General features: G+C 43.5%; 1 protein-coding gene across 2 annotated transcripts in view; it reads left to right on the top strand.

Moving 5' to 3' along the window:
- ITGA10 (integrin subunit alpha 10) overlaps positions 1 to 20,020 on the top strand; it is an 83,108-nt gene that overhangs the window by 3,617 nt on the left and 59,471 nt on the right. For both annotated transcript variants that reach the window (XM_054991551.1, XM_054991560.1), the window contains exon 2: positions 14,272 to 14,383. In XM_054991551.1, coding sequence (XP_054847526.1) covers positions 14,272 to 14,383 — 112 coding nt within the window. The remainder of the gene's footprint in view (positions 1 to 14,271; positions 14,384 to 20,020) is intronic.

Here is a 20,020-nt window from a genome sequence, read left to right as displayed (position 1 = left end):
ACAGAGCCAAGGAGATGCTGCTGGGAGGGTTTATTTCCTCTTTGCCTCCTAGAAGAGGAGGTGAAACTGACAGAGCCTTGGGAGGCAAAGAGGAAATTAACAAACCCTCTGAGCAGATCTCAGGCTCTGTAGAGAGGGGAAATCCACAAAGCCTTCTGATCTCTGATCTCTTTTTAAACTCAGCCTCCCAGCTAACATTGTGACTCCCTTCACATGGTCCTCCTCATGTAATTTGTCTCTTGTAGCTTAGCTCTCAGCCATCAAACGAGAGCCATAGCTACTGGGGGAGCCTGCAGGGGGGGCATCACCCCCTCTCAGATTTTTAAGATGTCTTCCCTGAACGTTCAGCTTTCTTTTTTTAAAAAAAAATAAGTCTCTAGCATTTTAATATTTTTATTTATTTATTTACTTTTATACCCCCTCTTTCTCCCCACTGAAGACCCAAAGCAGCTTACACCGTTCTCCCCTCCTCCATTTTATCCTCACAAAAGCCCTGTGAGGTAGGTTAGGCCGGGAGTGTGTAACTGGCCTTCCATGGCAGAGTATGGATTTAAACTGGGGCCTCCCAAATCCATATCTGACACTCTACTACTACACCACACTGGCTTTGTGTTGATATTATTAAACATTTCACAAATGCAAATAGGAACATGCTTACTACCCCACTATTTTTCTAACTAGGATTGTTGATGAAGACCTCTCTGCAATTATTGTACATGACCGAAGTTTCTACTGTACTTGGTGTATTCAGTTACTCTTGAACAAATTTGTTAATGTAAAAGCCAAGGGAGTGCTTGTTCTTTTGGCTTAAGATATACTAGAAAGGCATAATTATTCCACAACACATCAAAAGACTAGGGCTGCTTCTTCATGGAGGTTTTGTTCCAGTCTGATATCCAAAGCGGAGCTTTTGTTTGTTTGTTTGTTTGTTTGTTTGTTTGTTTGTTTGTTTGTTTGTTTGTTTGTTTGTAGCATCCACACAGTGTCATCCTTTAATTGTCCACTTTTCACATTTTCCTTTGTTTTACTTTGCCCTTTTCCAAACCTCATTTGGTACTCTTTTTTTGGAAAGATTGCAGTGAAAATTTGTTTGTATGCCCTATGGACAGGAAAGTTGCACTTTTTAGCAGAACTGATTGTACTAATCTCATACTGTGTAATCCACCTTGAGTCTCAGTGAGAAAGGCGGACTATAAATGACATAAATAAAATAAATCTACCTACATCAACACCATTTTTCCTCCTTCAGCCCCACCCTCCCCATAGCCACAATCTCCACCCACCAGCAGAGGGCTTTTTCAGGCTTTAAAAAAAACCCATGGCAATGACTTCGCACTATAGCATTATAACACTCTATCCGCTAGGTCCTCTGAATTCCCAAGTTTCGTTGTTATAAAAGTAAATTTCTAGCCCTTTTCATTGCAAAAGATGCCTTTCCCCTTATATATGTGCAAGAAAAGGGGCCAGAGAGGTTCTTTTAAAAAAAACCCTGAAAATTTAGATGACCTAGTAGATAGATTGTTATAATGGTATAACGCTATAATGATAATTCAATAGCCAATTTTTTTTAAAGCCCCAAAGACCCTCTGGCGGTTCAGGGAGGAGTAGTGGTGGTGATGAAGCAAGGAAAATATGGGGGAAACTGCTGTGTGCATGCTTTGTTGTGCCTCTGAATGCCTCTGCATTAACAGCAGCAAGAGCGACATGAAGAATTGTTGACATTTGCAAGGAGCCTTACCTTCTTCTTGGAAGTTTCAGGCAATATATTTAGAGCTCTCACATAGCCTCTCAATCATATATTGACAAGGCTCAGGTCTGGTTTACACATACAGAGAAAGAACCATAAGGTGTTCGATGTATTGTCGAAGGCTTTCACGGCCGGAGAACGATGGTTGTTGTGGGTTTTCCGGGCTGTATTGCCATGGTCTTGGCATTGTAGTTCCTGACATTTCGCCAGCAGCTGTGGCTGGCATCGCCGTGACACTGAGAGATCTCTGTCTTTTGGTGCTACACCTCTGAAGATGCCAGCCACAGCTGCTGGCGAAACGTCAGGAACTACAATGCCAAGACCACGGCAATACAGCCCGGAAAACCCACAACAACCAAAGAACCATAAATTGCAAAATGGGCTATAACCCGGGCTTTTTTTCAGCTGGAACGCGGTGGAACGGAGTTCCGGAACCTCTTGAAAATGGTCAGATGGCCGGTGGCCCCTGCCCCTTGATCTCCAGACAGAGGCGGCCACTCAGCAGCGTGGAGGGCAATCTAAACTCCCCTCTGTCTGGAGATCAGGGGGCGGGGCCACCGGCCATTAGACCATTTTCTCCAAGGGCAACCCACTGAGTTCCGCCACCTCTTTTCCCAGAGAAAAAGCCCTGGCTATAACACAGCTGCAGCAGCGACGGATGTTTTGAATGTACATGAAAAACTCCCTGCAGGTAAAGAACCAACACACCAGGCAGAAAGCTATGATTCCAGCCCACTCTTTGCTGTACTAATTTTCTGCTGGACATCACCCTCAGTGTAACCCAGAAGCATATTGATTGCCAATGGAGCTCCTGTAATAGTGTTATATGCTCCCTGCAGCTCACTCCGGAAACCAGTTTGGCTGCTACATTTTGACCAAACTGCCGCTTCCAAACTGTCTTCAAAGGACACTTTGGGTCTCTGCTTGGGGTGGTGGGGGAGAATGAGGTATAAATAGAGAAGTAAATAAACAAAACCCTGGCTTTGCAGGTTTTCAGAGTGTTGGAGCTTGAAAGGGAAAATCTGCTTGTAAAAGGCACCTGTTGGCTATAGTGGCTTTGATATCACAAATGTATCACATTCACAAACAACCCTTTCCAAATCTTGGAGCACTTTGTATCTCTTTATAAAAGGTTTGTGGTTTCGTTTTTTAAGAAAAAAAGGTGAAGATGAACATACAAAGGAATAAATCGTATGGTGGTATACATTTTTTTTAAAGGTAGGCGATATCCCTTGAAGCACGGGGGTGGGGTGGGGGGTTAATGACAGACAGTTGAGTCAGCATTTGATTGGTGGGCATGCATCAGATCTGTCCTTCTAGTTGTGAAACTGGACTCATACCATGAATGAAGAACCCACTGTAACTACTCCAGATTATGTCTTAAGAACATTGAAAGAGTTTTGTTGAGTTGGACCATGTAGATCAGCATCCTTACAACAGAAAACCAGATGCTTCTGGGAAGCTAACAGGGCCCAAAGGCAACATTTCTGCCCTCCTATTTGTCTTCACCAATTATTATTCAGAGGTACACTATTTCTTCAAATGGTAGTTCATGAGACTTTTCCTTCTGAATGAATATGGCCAATCTCGTTTTAAGGCCAATCACCTTGCAAGTTAGTAAACTAAAGTTTAACTGTGTTGTACAAAGTAAGAGAGCAAGAGTTGAGTCCAGAAACTTAAAGTCCAACAAGATTTCCAGGGTATAAACTTTGGAGTGTCAGAGCTCCCTTTGTCAAACCTTCCTTGTGCAAAGTAGTACATCATTGTTTACCCTGAATCTACTACCAATCAATTTAATGGAGTGAGCCAAAATACCATCTGTCACATGTTGCTAGGATGGATCCCTAGAGGATCCAAAAAAAGATTTTGCACGCCCTTCAAGCTCTATTTTAAATGTACACCTCCCTATAGCATATCAACAGATCAAACTCCAGTATGGTGCAGCCACATTTCTTCACTGGGGGGCTGCTCGGTTGCTGCTCCCTGGAGAAAGAAGTGCTCTGTAGCTGTTTGCCCAAGATGGGAAGAGGATGTGCCACTTCCATCTAAACTGTGAAGGTTTTTTTTTTTCAGCAGCAGCAACAGGAGAAAAAGATAATGGAGTGAGGGGAGCAGAGAAGTGAACAGGGTAAACCAGCACGGGAAGACGGTGCCTGCTGTAGAGTGTTTTCTTCCCCTTGTCGTTTGCTGCCATTTCCACTGGCAACGCTTTCTGCTGCTGGCTAGCAAATAATTAAGCAAACTGTACGTGATTCTTTCCAGAGTAACATGAACAAAAAGGACACATCACGGCTGCTCCAAAGAGCTTGCTGCTTCAAGTCTGACAGTGGGTGGAGGTGTAGCTGTATTACAGACTTAAATTGGCTTGAGGGTCAAAGTAGATGACGTACTGGAAGGTCTGTCACTGAAAGAATAGTTCTAAAGTAGTTTTTAAAATATATTTTCTCCTTTTTATTGCATTTCACATTGTTTACTGTCAGTATTTTTCTGTTTCTATTGCATTGTTTTAAAATGTTGTCATTTGCCTTGAATCTCAGAGAGAAACGTGGACTGTAAATGAAGTAAATAAATAAAATTTCCGCATGGTATTTTATTGCTAAACTGTAGCTGCCAGGCCCTTCATCTGGGTGTTGTGGTACGGGGGTGGGGGGGCACAGAAATTAGGTAATATATTCCTTTTCTCCCTTAAATAGTCCCACAGAGGTTGCTATTTGCCTCGTTGCAGGAATCATGCGTTGTTTTCCATAGCGGTGCACCTCTGGGCAGCTGTTTGAGTAGAGAAAATGGTGTGAGTTGAAATTCTTATACATACACACACCGTTAGGGTTACCAACTCCAGATTGGGAAATTATTGGAGATTTGGGGGTAAAGCCTGTGGAGGGCAGGGTTTGGAAAAGGAGGGGGACTTAGCAGGTAGAGTCCACCTTAGGGTTGCCCGCTCTGGGTTGAGAAATTCCTGGAGATTTTAATATAATAATAATAACTTCCGATTTATATACCACCCTTCAGGAAAACTTAATGCCCACTCAGAGCGGTTTACAAAGTATGCTATCATTATCCCCACAACAAACACCCTGTGAGGTGGGTGGGGCTGAGAGAGCTCCAGAGAACTGTGACTAGCCCAAGGTCACCCAGCTGGCTTCAAGCGGAGGAGTGGGGAATCAAACCCCACTCTCCAGATTAGAGTTCCTCGCTCTTAACCACTACACCAAACTGGCTTTTGGGGGTGGAGCCTAGAGACAGTGGAGATCTTTAGGCCCAACCTGGAGGCTGGGAAGCCTACCACACCCCAAACTGAATCATGGGCCCCCACAGCTTCTGCTCGGAAATTAAAAGACACTTTCTAGTCACAGTACAGCTAATTTGGCTCTAAGAATCACTGTTCTCTCTCTTCATGTTCTATGAGTGGTGTTGGAGATCTACGGCTGCCAGCTTCAAGTTGGGAAATTCCTGGAGATCTGGGGGGGGGGGGTGAAACCCAGAGAAACCTGGAGAAAGTGGAGTTTGGGGAGGGAAAGGACCTTGGCATGGCATAATTCCATACAGTCTACCCTGCCCCCAAGTAGCCATTTTCTCTAGGTGAACTGATCTCTGTGGCCTGGAGACCAGTTGTAATTCCGGGAGATCTCCAGCCACTACCTGGAGGCTGGCAACCCAATGGAGATCTCTAATCAAGTTCTCAACATCCTGGCCAAATGTCAATTCACAAGTTTTTCTGAGGGAAGCCATGATAGTTAGTGGTATCAAAGAGGTTTGTCATAAATGTGCCTCCCTAAAGAGAAAAGAAAGAATGGGGAGGTATGACTAGCTGTGCGATCTAAAGAGAACCCAGAGTATAACTGGTTTTTATCATTGCTGTTTTACACTGTTAGTGGTACTCAGGGCTTTTTTTCTGGGAAAAGAGGTGATGGAACTCAGTGGGTTGCCCTCGGAGAAAATGGGCACATGGCTGGTGGCCCCGCCCCCTGATCTCCAGACAGAGGGGGGTTTAGATTGCCCTTCACGCGTGAAACCCCCCTCTGTCTGGAGATCAGGGAGCGGGGCCACCAGCCATGTGACCATTTTCAAGAGGATCTGGAACTCCGTTCCACCGCGTTCCAGCTGAAAAAAAGCCCTGGTGGTACTAGTTATGTGCTCTGTGTCACACTGTTTACTTTTCTTACTTTTATGCCATTAAAGGTGTTGTTGTTGTTGTTGACTAGCTGTGTTACACACTACACACACTAATTGGAAATCCAGGGAGAAGAGGAGGGTTAAGCTAGGGATCTGCAAGGCGGGAAGGAAGGAAGGATCAAACCCTTTTTCAAAATAAAGATGATCAATCCAACATTAGTTTCATTCCCTCCCCCTCCCAATTTGTCCTACTGTGCAATTGCCTGGCTTCTTGGCCTGCTTGCTGGCATAAGAATTCTTGTAATATTTTGAGACAAAGGCCGATTTCCTTTGCTTCGCCCTCTTTAATTGGCGTTTCCTAAAATATGCTCGTGGGCTAGTTTCTTTTGCCAGCTTTCCTGTGCTTGCTCTGGCAATTGGTTCACCCGCTGCAGGGAAAATAAGCAGTTTTGACTGAGCATGTGAGACCTCTGGGAAGTTTAGAGGGAACAGATGCTTTGTACTTAACAATCACACTGCCTGCCTTCAGCATCAGAGAGACAATACATCAGAGAGAATCTTTACCAAATGTTTGGGATTTGAAAGAGGGAAGCAAACCTGATTTTTTTAATTGGAAAAAAGTGGCATTGAATGAAAGGGCATTGAATTCTGTGGCCTGCCTGTGGAAAGAGAATAGCTATGAAAACCTGTCAGAAGAAGTTTGAGTTATAATGCTCTCTGCCAGAAAGTATGGTGGTGGGGTGGCCACTAGATGAGATGGCTTTAAAGAGAGAGTAGACAATTTCAAGGAAGAGGAGAGGTCTATCAATAGTGATTCACCATAGTAGAGCTTCCAAGTTCAAAGGCAGTACACCTCAGAATACCATGTTCTGAAGCATATATAGTGCTGGAAAGCTATTACCTTCCTGCCCTGCTCATGGGCTTTCCAGAAGCATCTGACTGACGGAGATCAGAGACTGAACAGACTCTCGGTGAGATCCAGCAGGAATCTTCCTAAATTCTTATAATACCACCCAATGTTTGGAAAATGCAAAATTCAAAATAATCTGCTTTGTGAAGTTTGAGAATCCATTGATGAGTACTGTAGTTCTGAAATGTGACCCATTTCCTGTCAGGCACCTCAAAGAGTGGCTTGGATGGTGTTAACAACAACAACAACAACATTTGATTTAGGACAACTTAACACCCACTCAAAGCAGTCTACAAAGTATGTCATTATATCCCCACAACAAACACCCTGTGAGGTGGATGGGGTGAGAGAACTCCTAGAAGCTGTGACTGACCCAAGGTCACCCAACTGGCTTCAAGTAGAGGAGTGGGGAATCAAACCCGGTTCTCCAGATTAGAGTCCCACGCTCTTAACCACTACACACAAACTGTGTGTGTTTAAGGGCTTAGACAAGATAGCATGTTACCCATAAAGCAGTATGTGATTCATTACACGTGCTCCACCGTCTGTTACAGTCAGTGATGAAATGGGGAAGGAGACTGTGAGGTGGGGGGTCTGACTGAGGGACCATTCTGTGGCCTGTCCACTGTTAGAAAGTGCTCTGCACACAGAAATTCCCTTGCCAAAAAGATCCCCTGGCTACTGGCACTGGGAACGATCCCATTCTGCCCAATACCATGGAAAGCCACCATCTTGTCAAAGTAAACATTAGGCTGCATGGACCAATCCGAGTCGATATAAAGCAACTACATATGGCCAAAGTATTGTAGGGTATACAGTACTGAGGAAGGACTGATGAAAAAAACAGGTTCGTTCCCAAATTGCACCGTTCTGTCTGAATGCTGTTGCAATGTGTGTGTGTACGTGCATGCATTTAATTTCCTATAAGAGAGGTGCCAGGATTCAGTCTTGTGAGGAAGGACCGTTATCTGCCCTAGAAGGAAAGTTTGCTCTAATTCTAAGGGCATGGTGAGAGTCTGCAATTACTCAAGTGGTGGGTGGGGGAAAGTACTCTGAACATACTCCAAGGAAATTGCATTATACAGTTTCGTACCCTGTTTCTCAGAGAGTGGTATGAGGTATTCATGGATATGGGTAGTGGAGGAAAGGTATGGACAGCCTGTCAGAGATTTTTTCTCCTGCTTCCATCACCCATCTCAGTGGGTGCTACTGCATATGTTAGAGCATAATGCTCAAAACATGTGGTGCAATTATTTGGGGCAACATAATGGCTTGGCCCGACCTTGAATATGAGAGTGCATTTTGTCTCAGAGATCTGGATATTTCTCTTTATTACCTGTAGATGAACTATACTGTTAATGCGCCCAAGGTTTCCGCTTTCTAGCATGTGCGGAAGTTCATTAGAATTTTGGCATATCCAGTCTAAGTAAGAAGCCACTATTTATATACGAGATATGAATTTCAACTCCATGATTGCTTGGCTTGTTTTCCTCCTGCTTTTTGGAATCTGGGGCATGGGCAAACAGAGGGATTATTGTGTGAAGGGCATAGCTCCACCCATTCCTTACACATCCTCCTGCGAGGCCAGGAAACGCTTTGCCTTGTTCTCTTGTGCTCTGCCAGACCTTGAGCTGTCGCTGGGAAGGCAGGCAGTTTATGATCTCAGTTTGGAAAATACCCGCTCAGACATTGACGATGACGTTGACATTCCCAGTTTTTCTGCAAAATGAAATGCTGGCTGTTGTTGTTGTTGTTGTTGAAGTAAAAAAATATTCCTACTTCTGTAGCCCTGGTAAGATGCTGTACTTCTAATTATTGGTGAAACTACTTTACATTGATACAGAATGCTTTTAATTTGGAAACAGTTTATGTTACGGACCCCCACACTTCAAATATATAGATCAAATTTTTAGCATATCTAGCCAAAGTCAAATTGGAGACAGTCAAACAAATGCAAAGACCTGTTTTATGTGATAGGTCTTGTTCATTTGTCTGTTGATAGGACAACAGCCTTGCTGGGTCAGGCACTCCCTAGCCCAGTAGCCTGTTTCCAGTGTTTTTTAACCAGCTGCCTTTTGGAAGCCCCAAAACAGGACATGCCTTCTCCCTTGTTGCCTGTCACCCCAGTGATCTAGTTTTCAGAGATACACTGCCTCTGAACATGGAGGTTCTCTTTTGCTATCTTTGAATTCCATCATCATCATCATCATTATCATTATTAAAATATATAGTCCGCCCTTCCTGCGAATAGGCTCAGGGTGGATTACGACATACAGATAAAAACACATTAATAAAACAGTACATCAAATAATAATAAAAGACAGATTTAGCAGCATAAAAACAAACTCTGCACCACGTTCCTAATATCCCAGGACGGGATTCACTCCACCCTTCCCTGCCAACCATAAGGGGAAGAGAGGGGTGAAGACGTGAGTTGGGGCAGATGACTCAATATAGCCCCCCACTAATAGGAGACAGGCAGGGAGGCCAATGGGTGGATCTGAATACTGGCCTCAACCAAATGCCTGGCGGAACATCTCTGTCTTACAGGCCCGCCGAAAGGACACAAAGACCTGGCGGGCCCGAGTATCTTCCGACAGATCGTTCCATCTGGTTGGGGCCAGGTCTGAAAATGCTGGCCCTGGTCAAGGCCAGTCGAGCCTCCCTAGGGCCAGTGACCACCAGCCTTAGGTCAAATAGCCAGAGAAGAATATAAGAGCAGCCTTTATTTATTATATTTATTTATTTTTATGTCATTTATACTCTCACTGAGTCTCAAGGCGGATTACATAGTGTGAGATTAGTACAGTCAATATTACGGACTCAGAAGTCCCGCTTTATTCAGTGCGGATTACTGCCAGGAAAGTGTTCTTTACGTTTGCAGCCAATGTATGTTTACTCAATAAATCCCACTACATCCAATGAGGCTTAGTCTCAATGAAGTGTGCATTGAATTACAGCCATAAGCATGTACTTAACTTTCCAGGGACTTCAACAGTGCTTCATGCAGGACTCTGAAGAGGCAGCTTAAGAAATATTTTAAATGGATAAATAATAATTCTGGCTGGATCATGTTGTTGTAAATTTGCAATGTGATCTCTAGTGCCTCTTCCTTTTCTGAATCCAGCTTGAACATCTGGCATTTCTCATTCCATATGGTAATGTCTTTGCTGTAGAATTTTGAGCGTCACTTTGCTTGCATAGGAAATTAACGCAATAGTTCGATAGTTGCTGCACTCTTTGGCATCCCCTTTTTTGGAACTGGAACATAGATTGAGAGTTTCCAGTCTGTGGGCCATTGTTTTGTTTTCCATATTTGTTGACAGGTTCTTGTTAAGATTCAGATGGACTAGAGATCACTAGAGGTCATATTGCAAATTTACAATGGCTAATGGAACATACCAGGGAATTTTAGAAGAAAATCAGCCTATGTTTTATAGATTGCAGCAAAGCTTTGGACTGTGTGGATCATGAAAAGCTATGGATAGTGTTAAATGGGGGTGTGCCAAAACACTTGATTGTTTTGATGCACAACCTGTACTCTGGATAAGAGGCTACTGTTAGGACAGAATATGGGGAAACAGAATGGTTTCCAATTGGCAAGTGTGTCAGACAAGGGTGCATATTATCTTCCTACCTGTCCAACCTCTGTGCGGAGCATATCATATGGAAGGATGTAGAAGAAGGTGAAAATTGGTGGAAGGAATATTAACAATTTGAGATATGAAGATGACACCATGTTACTGGCAGAAAATAGTGAAGTCTGTAAAAAGTTATTTTTATTTTTAAAATTTCAAACACAGCATAAACACCATCTAGACTACAGACATAACATTCAGAGTGACATAAGGGAACAGAAAAAGAAAAACATATATGATAACAGAAAAAACATAAAATTTAAAAATAATTGAGAAAAAATAAAAGGACAAGAAAGAAAGAAAACAGGCTATGTTGAATCAACCTATTAAGGGAGGACTTTTCAACTTTATCTTGTGTTATATAGAACTTGGAGAGGAAAATTTTAATAGCATTTCCTCCTTTTTTCTAGAGCATTTCCATGTATACTACAAATCTAATCTCTTTTCCACAGTTTGAGGAAGGGTTCCGATAAATGTTGGTGTTGGGTACTTTTCTGATTAGTATATGAAATAAACTCTTGCCACGTTTCATAAAAATCCAACATTCCAGCATTATCTTTGTTAAAGATTCTGCCAACTTCCAGCACTTTGCTATACACTCCTGAGTAGATATAAATGACCTGCCAACATCTTTTCCACACTGTGACACTGAGAGATCTCTGTCTTTTGGTGCTACACCTCTGAAGATGCCAGCCACAGCTGCTGGCGAAACGTCAGGAACTACAATGCCAAGACCACGGCAATACAGCCCGGAAAACCCACAACAACCAACTATGGTATTCCCTGTTATGATGTATGGATATGAAAGTTGGACAGTGAAGAAAGCTGACAGGAAGAAAATGGATTCATTTGAAATGTGGTGCTGGAGGAGAGTTTTGCAGATACCATGGACAGCCAGAAAGACAAATAAGTGGGTACTAGATCAAATCAAGCCTGAATTCTCTCTAGAAGCTAAAATGACAAAACTGAGGCTATCAAACTTTGGTCTCTTCATGAGAAGACAAGACTCTCTGGAAAAGTCAATAATTCTAGGAAAACTGGAAAGCAGTAGAAAAAGAGGAAGACCTAAAAGGAGATGGCCTGACTCAATAAAGGAAGCCACGTCCACCAGTTTGCAAGATCTGAGCAAGTCTGTTAGCGATAAGATGTTCTGGAGATCTTTCATTCATATGGTTGCCATAGGTTGGAGACATAACGTGCACGTGTTGTTGTATTGTTGATACCTTTAGTTCTATTGTACAATTTGCCTTCCTGTGTATCTCTAACCATTTAGTCTCATGATGACACATGAATAAGGAAGAATATTGCCGCTGAACATATACAGAGAGAATTCCCTTTGCCACTGAATCATTGCAGTCTACCTGAGACTGGGTTTTCTACATAGGGTTGCCAACCTCCATGTAATGGCTGGTGTAGTTCTCCAGGAATTACAATGGATCTCCAGACTATAGAGATCAGTTCCCCTGGAGGAAATGGCAGCTTTGGAGGGAGGACTCTATGGTATCACTTCCCTATCAGTTCCATCCCCTCACCAAACTCCACCATCTCCAGATTCTGCACACAAATCTCCAGGAATTTCCCAACCCAGCATTGGCAAACATATTTCTAAATCAGATGGTAGGTTTTCCAGATGTTTTTAGCCTGAAAACACACAGTAAATTATTTAGAAATTGAGCATAGCCCTGGCTCATAATCCCATAGGTATCTATTTGCTAATGTGGGTGGGAGGGGTAGGTAAGGCACTCTGTACTTGCTCAGGAACACTGTCATGTTGTTTCCCCTTCAAATATACCAGAATCAAGCCCTCAAATGGAGATGGAAACATTCTGCTTATACTCAGGACACCCATTCTTGTAGCTGTTACTTCAAACATGGCAGTTCCAAGCTTTAGCTGAGGCTCATTTTCGTGCTTCTCATGAGAAGTACCCACAGAAGAAACTGGAACAGGGAAAGTGTTTTGAGTCCACCAGTTGGGAATGCAGGGTTTTCACAGGGCCAAGAAACCATCCACTGCAACCTGAAAAACCAACTCACATTTTCTGCTGTCTTTTATCTTAGCCTGCCTCCCTCCCGGGCACATTGGCTGAGCAGATGTGGAACTTCTGGTAACATGAAACACATGGACTCTTTTGGAAACATGGAGGGGTTTGCTTTAAGAGTCCAGGTCAGCCTGGGCTCTGTTGTGGCAGAGGGAAAGAGGCTGCATTGCATTTTAGATATTAGCATGGCTACCTTGTCCACTGTACTATGGACAGGTGGGTAGAAATGCTTGGAGTGAATAAATAAAATATAATAAATAAAATCAAAGGATCCTCATCTCCCCTTGCCCCTTCAGAAACATTTTGCTGTGCTTCACGTTGGTTCTGGTGGGATTCTTTTCCTTTGCCTTCAGTTCATTTCCGTAGGGCTTTCTCTTGCATTTGGGACTGTGCCTTTAAACAGTGGCTACCTTGCCCCTGTGTGTTTTTACCTGAGAGACAGCTTGGAAATTTTCCCACCATAGGAAACAATGGAAAGTGACCGGGGCACCTTATTCAGCAACCCATAGAATTGGACCCCAGGGTCCAAACTTCCTGTGTCTTCAGTGGACAGTTAGGAATACATTGCTGGAGTTTGCTTGAAAATTGCCCCTTTCCATGCCACCTGGATAGTTTTCCCCATAGGAAATAATGGCTGGATAAATGTGAGATTCTCTAATCTTGCCTGGATTTCATAGACACCCATTTTTTCTTGTGTGTGTGTGGGGGGGGCGGTATCTCAGTAACCCAGATCTGGATCAGCCAAATTTGGGAGGGTGCACATCCCTATAAAGCAGCTTCATTTTATTTGTATTTATTTAACAAAAATTATATCCTGCCTTTCTGTCCTCACATGGGCTACCGAGGTGGCTAACAAATTAAAACATATGCCGTTTTCACACTGTCTATAAATCCCGCGAGACTCACGAAAGGCTGCCGGCTTCCTCGCCCCACTTTTAACACCATCAGATTACAAAATGCCGTAAATCACTGTTTGTGGCGTTTTGTAAACAGATGGCGTCAAAAATCGCGGGAGAAAGCCGGCAGCCTTCCGTGAGTCTCGCGCGATTTATAGACAGTGTGAAAACGGCCATACTTACTAAAATCACATTATAAAACCATTGAAATCAACCAAGACACAACATTAAAACAGTTTAAACCAGACATAAATACAACAATTAAAACATTTAAAATTAAGCATTGGACATGAAGGAAGAGCTTCATGTGCACATGTAACTGATATTTACCCCATTGGGGCAAATATCTATCTATCTATCTATCTATCTATCTATCTATCTATCTATCTATCTATCTATCTATCTATCTATCTATCTATCTATCTATCTATCTATCTATCTATCTATCTATCTATCTATCTATCTATCTATCTATCTATCTATCTATCTATCTATCATCTATCTATCTATCTATCTATCCCACGACCTCCCCGCGAATGGGCTCAAGGCAGCTAACACCAGGAAAACCTTATACATTAAAATCATCTACAATGATCTAAAACAATATTTAAAACTAAATACAATACAAAGGACTAAATACAATACAAAGGGTTTGTGAGATGGTTGCAGGCTGAAAAGGGGCAACTGTTCCTTGAAGGAAAAAAAGGACTGGGGACTCCCTGCTTCTCCTCTGGCTTAACCCCTAGAGTGACCAGCTGGCCCAAGAGTTCATGACTGGTTGGGGATTTTAATCCGAGACCTCCCAAATCCTTATCTTACACTCAAACCACTACACCATACTGCTTTATAACTGGCACGGCTTTATCTTATTTCAATATGTGATTGATATAACATCTTGCTTTCCATTTCTCTTTCACCATCTTTTCAGGATTCGGCACCCCATTTAACATTGATGTGAAAAGACCTCAGATTTTCCGTGGCCCTCAGGAAGCCCAGTTCGGATACAAAGTCCTGCAGCACACAGCTGGAGGGCAGAAATGGTAAGTACCAATTAAAACCTAGGTATGGCAGCTCTTCTGGAGAAGTTGAAATCAATTCTATTTTTTAAAACGGATTCTCGCCGTGAAAGAGGGTAGGATTTATGATATTTAAAAAATCATTCAGTTCTTCAGATAACTGGGGATGCTTTCTTTCAAAGCCTGCAAAGAACTGGGAATAAACCTACATTTTCACCCAAGGAAGAAAGCAAAATTACTAGTACTCCAAGGTTCCTTCCTCACAGGGCTCTTATTCTTGCTCCTCCCACCCAAAGTGCAGTATATTTAATTTTAGCTTCTGTATGACATCCTTGCACTTTTGCCAAATTCTTTCCAGATTTTCCCCAACCTTGCTGCGATATTCTGTAAATCTGCTTTAGCACAATTGTTCCTGGAAGATTGTACCCAAAGTGAGCTTGGGAAAAGTGTGGCAGGGAAGGTGTGGATTTCTGCACCTCCGTGCTGTGAGGGAGGGCTCAAGTCTCCTTCCCCTCTCTGTGGGAACGGATGGTTGAGTCCAGCAGCTGTGGTGGTGGCAGCAGCCTCAGCAGCTCCTTCTGCCACTGCTAGCCACCTGTCAGCTTCGGGATCAGCTCTCTTTGGGGCTCCCCTCACTGACTCTTTCCCTCCCATCCTTCTAGCCCTGCTGCTGCTGCTCTGACATTGCAAAAACCTGCTCCACTTGGGTTTTCCTCTGGGAGCTTGAGGTTGGGGCCCAAGTATACTTCCAAAGTAAACTTGCGGGAACTCAACACGTGTTGGGCGTCTCGTGTAGTTTAGCTCAGAGTATTGAATTCCTGCTTGCTCTGGAGACCACTGGATGACTCTGGGACAGTTTCAGCAAAATCTACCTTTTAGAGATGTTGTGAGGGGAAAATGGGACAACCATCATGCACTCTACCCTGAGCTTCTTGGAGGAAGGCAAGATATAAATGTGAGAAATGACTATATATATCATGTGCATGTTTGCGTGCATAGACACACACACACAATCATATCTCACATTTATATCCTGCCTTCCTCCAAGGAGCTCAGTAGCACATCCCCAGTTCATTGCTGGTTTGTTTTCCCTTCTTTATCCTAAGTGCTAGGCAGCCATCGAATATCTGGCCTCCAGACTTCAGCCCTGCCTGTCACAGTCGGAAAAGGAAATGCTAGGCTGGATCTCTGATTTCCCCAACTGGACATCAGCTGATTTTTTTTTTAAGAACAAAAGGAAATTATTGGCAGTGGCCACTGCCTGAAAAGGATTCACAGGAGAAATTCAGAGTGCCGGATATCCATTAGGAGGAACCCAGGACAGCCAGAGAATTTGATCTGGAGATCATACAAATACAGGAAATACAAGTATTTGAATGAGTTCAGGGACTTACGGATGGTCCTGACGGATGTCAGTGGGTGTTTGGAGTAAAGGTTTGGGTGGTTGCCCCATGGCACCCTGCCACCTGAAACTCATTCTGGTGAATGGGTTCACCATGTGTGCCACTTTAGTCACAAAAATTAGATTGTGAGGGACTCTGGGGATCAGATCAGATCCTCAGGGCCTTGGACAGGAGATAGGATTGCCAAATTATCATCAAACAGCCTGGCTGCTGTTTTTTCTTTACCGGCTGCTTGAGCTGCAAGAATCAGTGGGAGAGGCTTTTTCAGGGCCTGAGAGGGTAAACGTCATCACCAGCTAATTTAGGTGCTGTGAAAGACCTTAGCCTGAGAGCTAAGCTACAAGTGATGCCTGACACAGGTTGGACACTTGTCAGCTTCCCTCAAGTTTTGATGGGAAACGTAGGCATCCTGGTCTTGCAGCTGTAATGGACAGCCAAGCTGTAAAACCAGGATGCCTACATTTCCCATCAAAACTTGAGGGAAGCTGACAAGTGTCCAACCTGTGTAAGGCATCACTTGTAGCTTGGCTCTGAGACGCTAGAGAGTCACTGCCCATCAGAGAAGACAACACTGATCTTGATAGACCACTGGACCAACTCAGGATAAGGCCACTTCATGCGTTCAAGGGGTGTCATATAACTGGCCCTGGGCTTGCCATGTTGTGCTTAAAGGCACCCGAGGGAAGGAAAATAGAAAAAGCATTTGCTGCTCCTGCTGGGGGTGGGGAGCAGGGCTGGTAGAAGAGGCAGAGATTAACTTACCACTCCTCAAAATCTTCCGCCTAAGGCACACTGTTTCCCTTTGCCTTGCTATGAAGTTGGTACTGATTGCACAGATTCATTGCAAAGTTGGCTAAGTTGTATCTTACTGAATTTTCAGTAGTGTGGTTTTTGGAAGCTTTACAGTAGTTCCACTGCTCTCTAGGGCTACCAACTCTGGGTTGCAAGGGAATGGGCCCTTAGTTGGTGGTATAGTACCATAAAGCCCACTGTCCAAAGCAGCCATTTTCTCTGTTGTCTGGAAATCAGTTGTAATTCCAGGATACCTCCAGGCCTCACCTGGAGATTGGCAACCCTATGTGTTCTGTGAGTCAGCCAGTTGCCTACTGCTTTCTGCAGTAACTGGTTATTTTTCATCTAAAGGACACAGGAGGAGTTGGGCTTAAAAGACAAGCACAAATAAGATGAGTGATACACTGATTGTATTCAGTCTTAAGTCTTGTCTTGGATCTTCCATGCTGTTTTGTAAATGAATATTACTTGTTAAGCACAGAGGCATCTGAGATTATGTCTGTTGTTTCAACAACACAATAATAACCATACCTGAAGATTGTGTGTGTTCAGTTAACAGACCTCTTTCAGGCACCAAGGGCATGGGGGTGCGAACATCGGTTCTTGCAACTGGATACTGTTATGAAGCCTATGGATTGGATGGCCTGGTATAATACCAGAAACCTGGTCTTCTTCCCTGACTCATTCATTTTGTATGTGTGCACAACAGGGAAGTCAATTCCTAGCAGGAGAATGCTACTATCCTACCTTACAGGGGCATTTTTTGCATTGCTATGTTCATGTAAGTGAAGCACTCGGAACACTGGAAGTGCTACGTAAGTGCCAAATAATATGATGATACTTTAATGTACCCACCCTCGAAGGTGAAGTGGGTGGCTATCAAGGACATAGACTTCTCTGTTGTGGCAACTTGATTGTGGAGTGGAGATGTTTGATTTGCCTGGGCTGGTTTTATCTGTTACTGCCTGCCTCGTTGTCTGCAGAGCATTTGCTTTTGCAACTATAAAAGTCCATGAACGTGAAACAGAGGATAAAAAAGAAAGACTGCTGGACATGTGGGATCCAGTTTGGACTTTATGAAAAACATAACATACAGATATGGTTCTTTTTATTTAATCTGATTGTTACGCCTTTGTTCTTAACAAGATACTTGTGCTAATATTGTTTTGTGCTGTTCTGTATACTATAAGCATGAGAAGTTGAGCATGTTTATCATTTGTTTTGGGGTTTTTTGTACTTTATTATTATAACATGAATAATATTATAATAATAATATTGCAATCCAACAAACCTCTGGGCTGTGCCAACAATCCGCTCAAAACTACACAATAATGTTTCTCCTAGCCAGCATTTCTCTCCCAGAAGATATTTTCATCGTACTTCCAGGAGGAGAGAGGAATCCATGGCCCCCAACATGATGAGGAATCCAGGATAGTTTAAATCAAAAAGCTGAAAAATAGCTGTGATGATGTCAGGGGAAAAGGCGTTTATGTGGGCATTTAAAACACACATACACACACCAGAAAGCTCAAACCTCACCCAGAAAACAGATCACACGATGCAGGTTTTGTTTCTTCCACTGTTTTTTACTTTTATGATCTTGTCTGGAAGCAGATGTTTCTATGCTACAGACTGAAATTAGTTTAACATTAATTCTCTTTTCTTAGAGAACCCTGAGAACTTGTTAAGTGTGTTTGTGTGGGGATAGTGATGTCAAATGGAATTTTCTGCACCTTCCCAAACTATGGCAGCTTTCACACAGGGATTTTGCTATATTCGGCAGCTTTCTCACAACATCTAGGCCTTGTGTGGCCCCTTATTTTTCCCCAGTGAGCCTCAGCAGAAAAACTGCAGGGAGGCTACAGGTGAAGCATCCATGTTGGTTTGAATCCCCAGACAATGACACTCAATGAGTAGCCCTAGACCAGTTGTTATCCTTCAACCTTGTTATCTTGGTTTTTATGAGGAAAAACAGCATAACCTCAACCATTAGCACTACCCTGAACTCGTTGGAGGACAATATAAAGGTAAGGGATTAAAAGCATAGGATCCTTGCCAGAAAAATATAGCATCTTGTTGACTAAACCCACACAGTGAGTCAGAGGCAGGAATGGGAGGGGGGCAGGTAAAGTTTCTAGACCTCCTCCTATGGCAGGAGACCTCCCGCCAGCACCCCTTGTTGCCTACTGCCACTCTGAGCCAGAAACTCTATGGTTTTGCCGTATAGTTTCTAGTAATTCCTAGAGCAACATGCTATCGTTTCCAGGTTTCCCTCAGAAGTGATGCATGATACTGGCTCCTCACATGTCCTTGCTCCCAACCACCAATCAGTTGCCAAGCACGGCCTGGCAACCTTATGGCCAGCTTTCCCCTTTAGCCCCTGCTCCCCAGTGCTCCTTAACAGGCCAATGGAGGAAAACTGAAGGGGGTTCCTCAGGGTTGTGCCAATGCATGAAGTCACTTCTGCTAGGTTTGGCAATCAAAGGGGTGAGATCATGGGGTCAGCCATTGATGATGGTGTGATGCCACATCTGGGGAAAAACCTGGAAGTGCTGTCATGCCCCTCTAGGAATTTCTGGAAACTACAGTAAAACTATTGAGTTTCTGGTAATTCCTAGAAAGAACTGACATCGCCTCTGGGTTGCAGTGACATTACACTGTTTCCCAAGAGGGGTTGAGCAACCCTACTTCTAGTGAAATACCTAATGTGAAGTCATCATGCTGGGGTAATGCCAAGAAGATTGTCTCCCTCCCCAAATTCTCCAAACTAGACACGCAGGACATTTGAACCCAGAGCTCCGAGGACCTATGGTATGAGCTCAGTCTCTAAAATTATACATGATAGTTCTCTGATAAGAAATATGAAACAATTGTACGGTACAGCATTACTAAGTGTGAGCCTGTACTGGAAAAAGGGTTTTGGGCCTAGGATCTAGGTCTGATTAATAGCCTGCAGATACATAGATAGACCAGACTACCAGATAACTGAGCTGTACCTAGGGTTGTGTTAATTTGCGTGTTTAGCAAAGGCTCATGGGACATGTGTATAAAAAAGAGATTACCATGACTGGGAGAGGTGGTATAATGCAGGACTGGGCTAGCTGAAAAAACTGGAGAGAGGAGAAGTGCTGCTGCTGCTGCTGTTTAAAGGGCCAAGCTCATTTCCAAGCTTTGGAGCTAAGAACATCATAGAGCTGAACTCTTGTCCCTGGAAGAACTGCAGTAGCTGGGAAGAGCTGAAGAAGCAAGAGCAGGAATTGCTGGCAGCTGAACTCATTGATTGCTTGAAGCCAGCACCCTAGTACAGAGCTGCCCCACTTCATCTTGCTAGGAGAAAAGGGGAACTGCTCCTAGGGCAACAAGCAAGCCCCAGGATTCAGACAGCATCTTCACAAGAAGAGTCCTGCTGTGGCAAGGCCTGCTAGATGTTTGGGACGCTGTTCCAGGCAAAGCCTCTGGCCAAATC

This window comes from Eublepharis macularius, chromosome 1 (genome assembly GCF_028583425.1).
Source record: "Eublepharis macularius isolate TG4126 chromosome 1, MPM_Emac_v1.0, whole genome shotgun sequence".
Classification (NCBI taxonomy): domain Eukaryota; kingdom Metazoa; phylum Chordata; class Lepidosauria; order Squamata; family Eublepharidae; genus Eublepharis; species Eublepharis macularius.
Note: the sequence above shows the minus strand (reverse complement) of the source record. Positions and strands in the feature narration are given on the sequence as shown.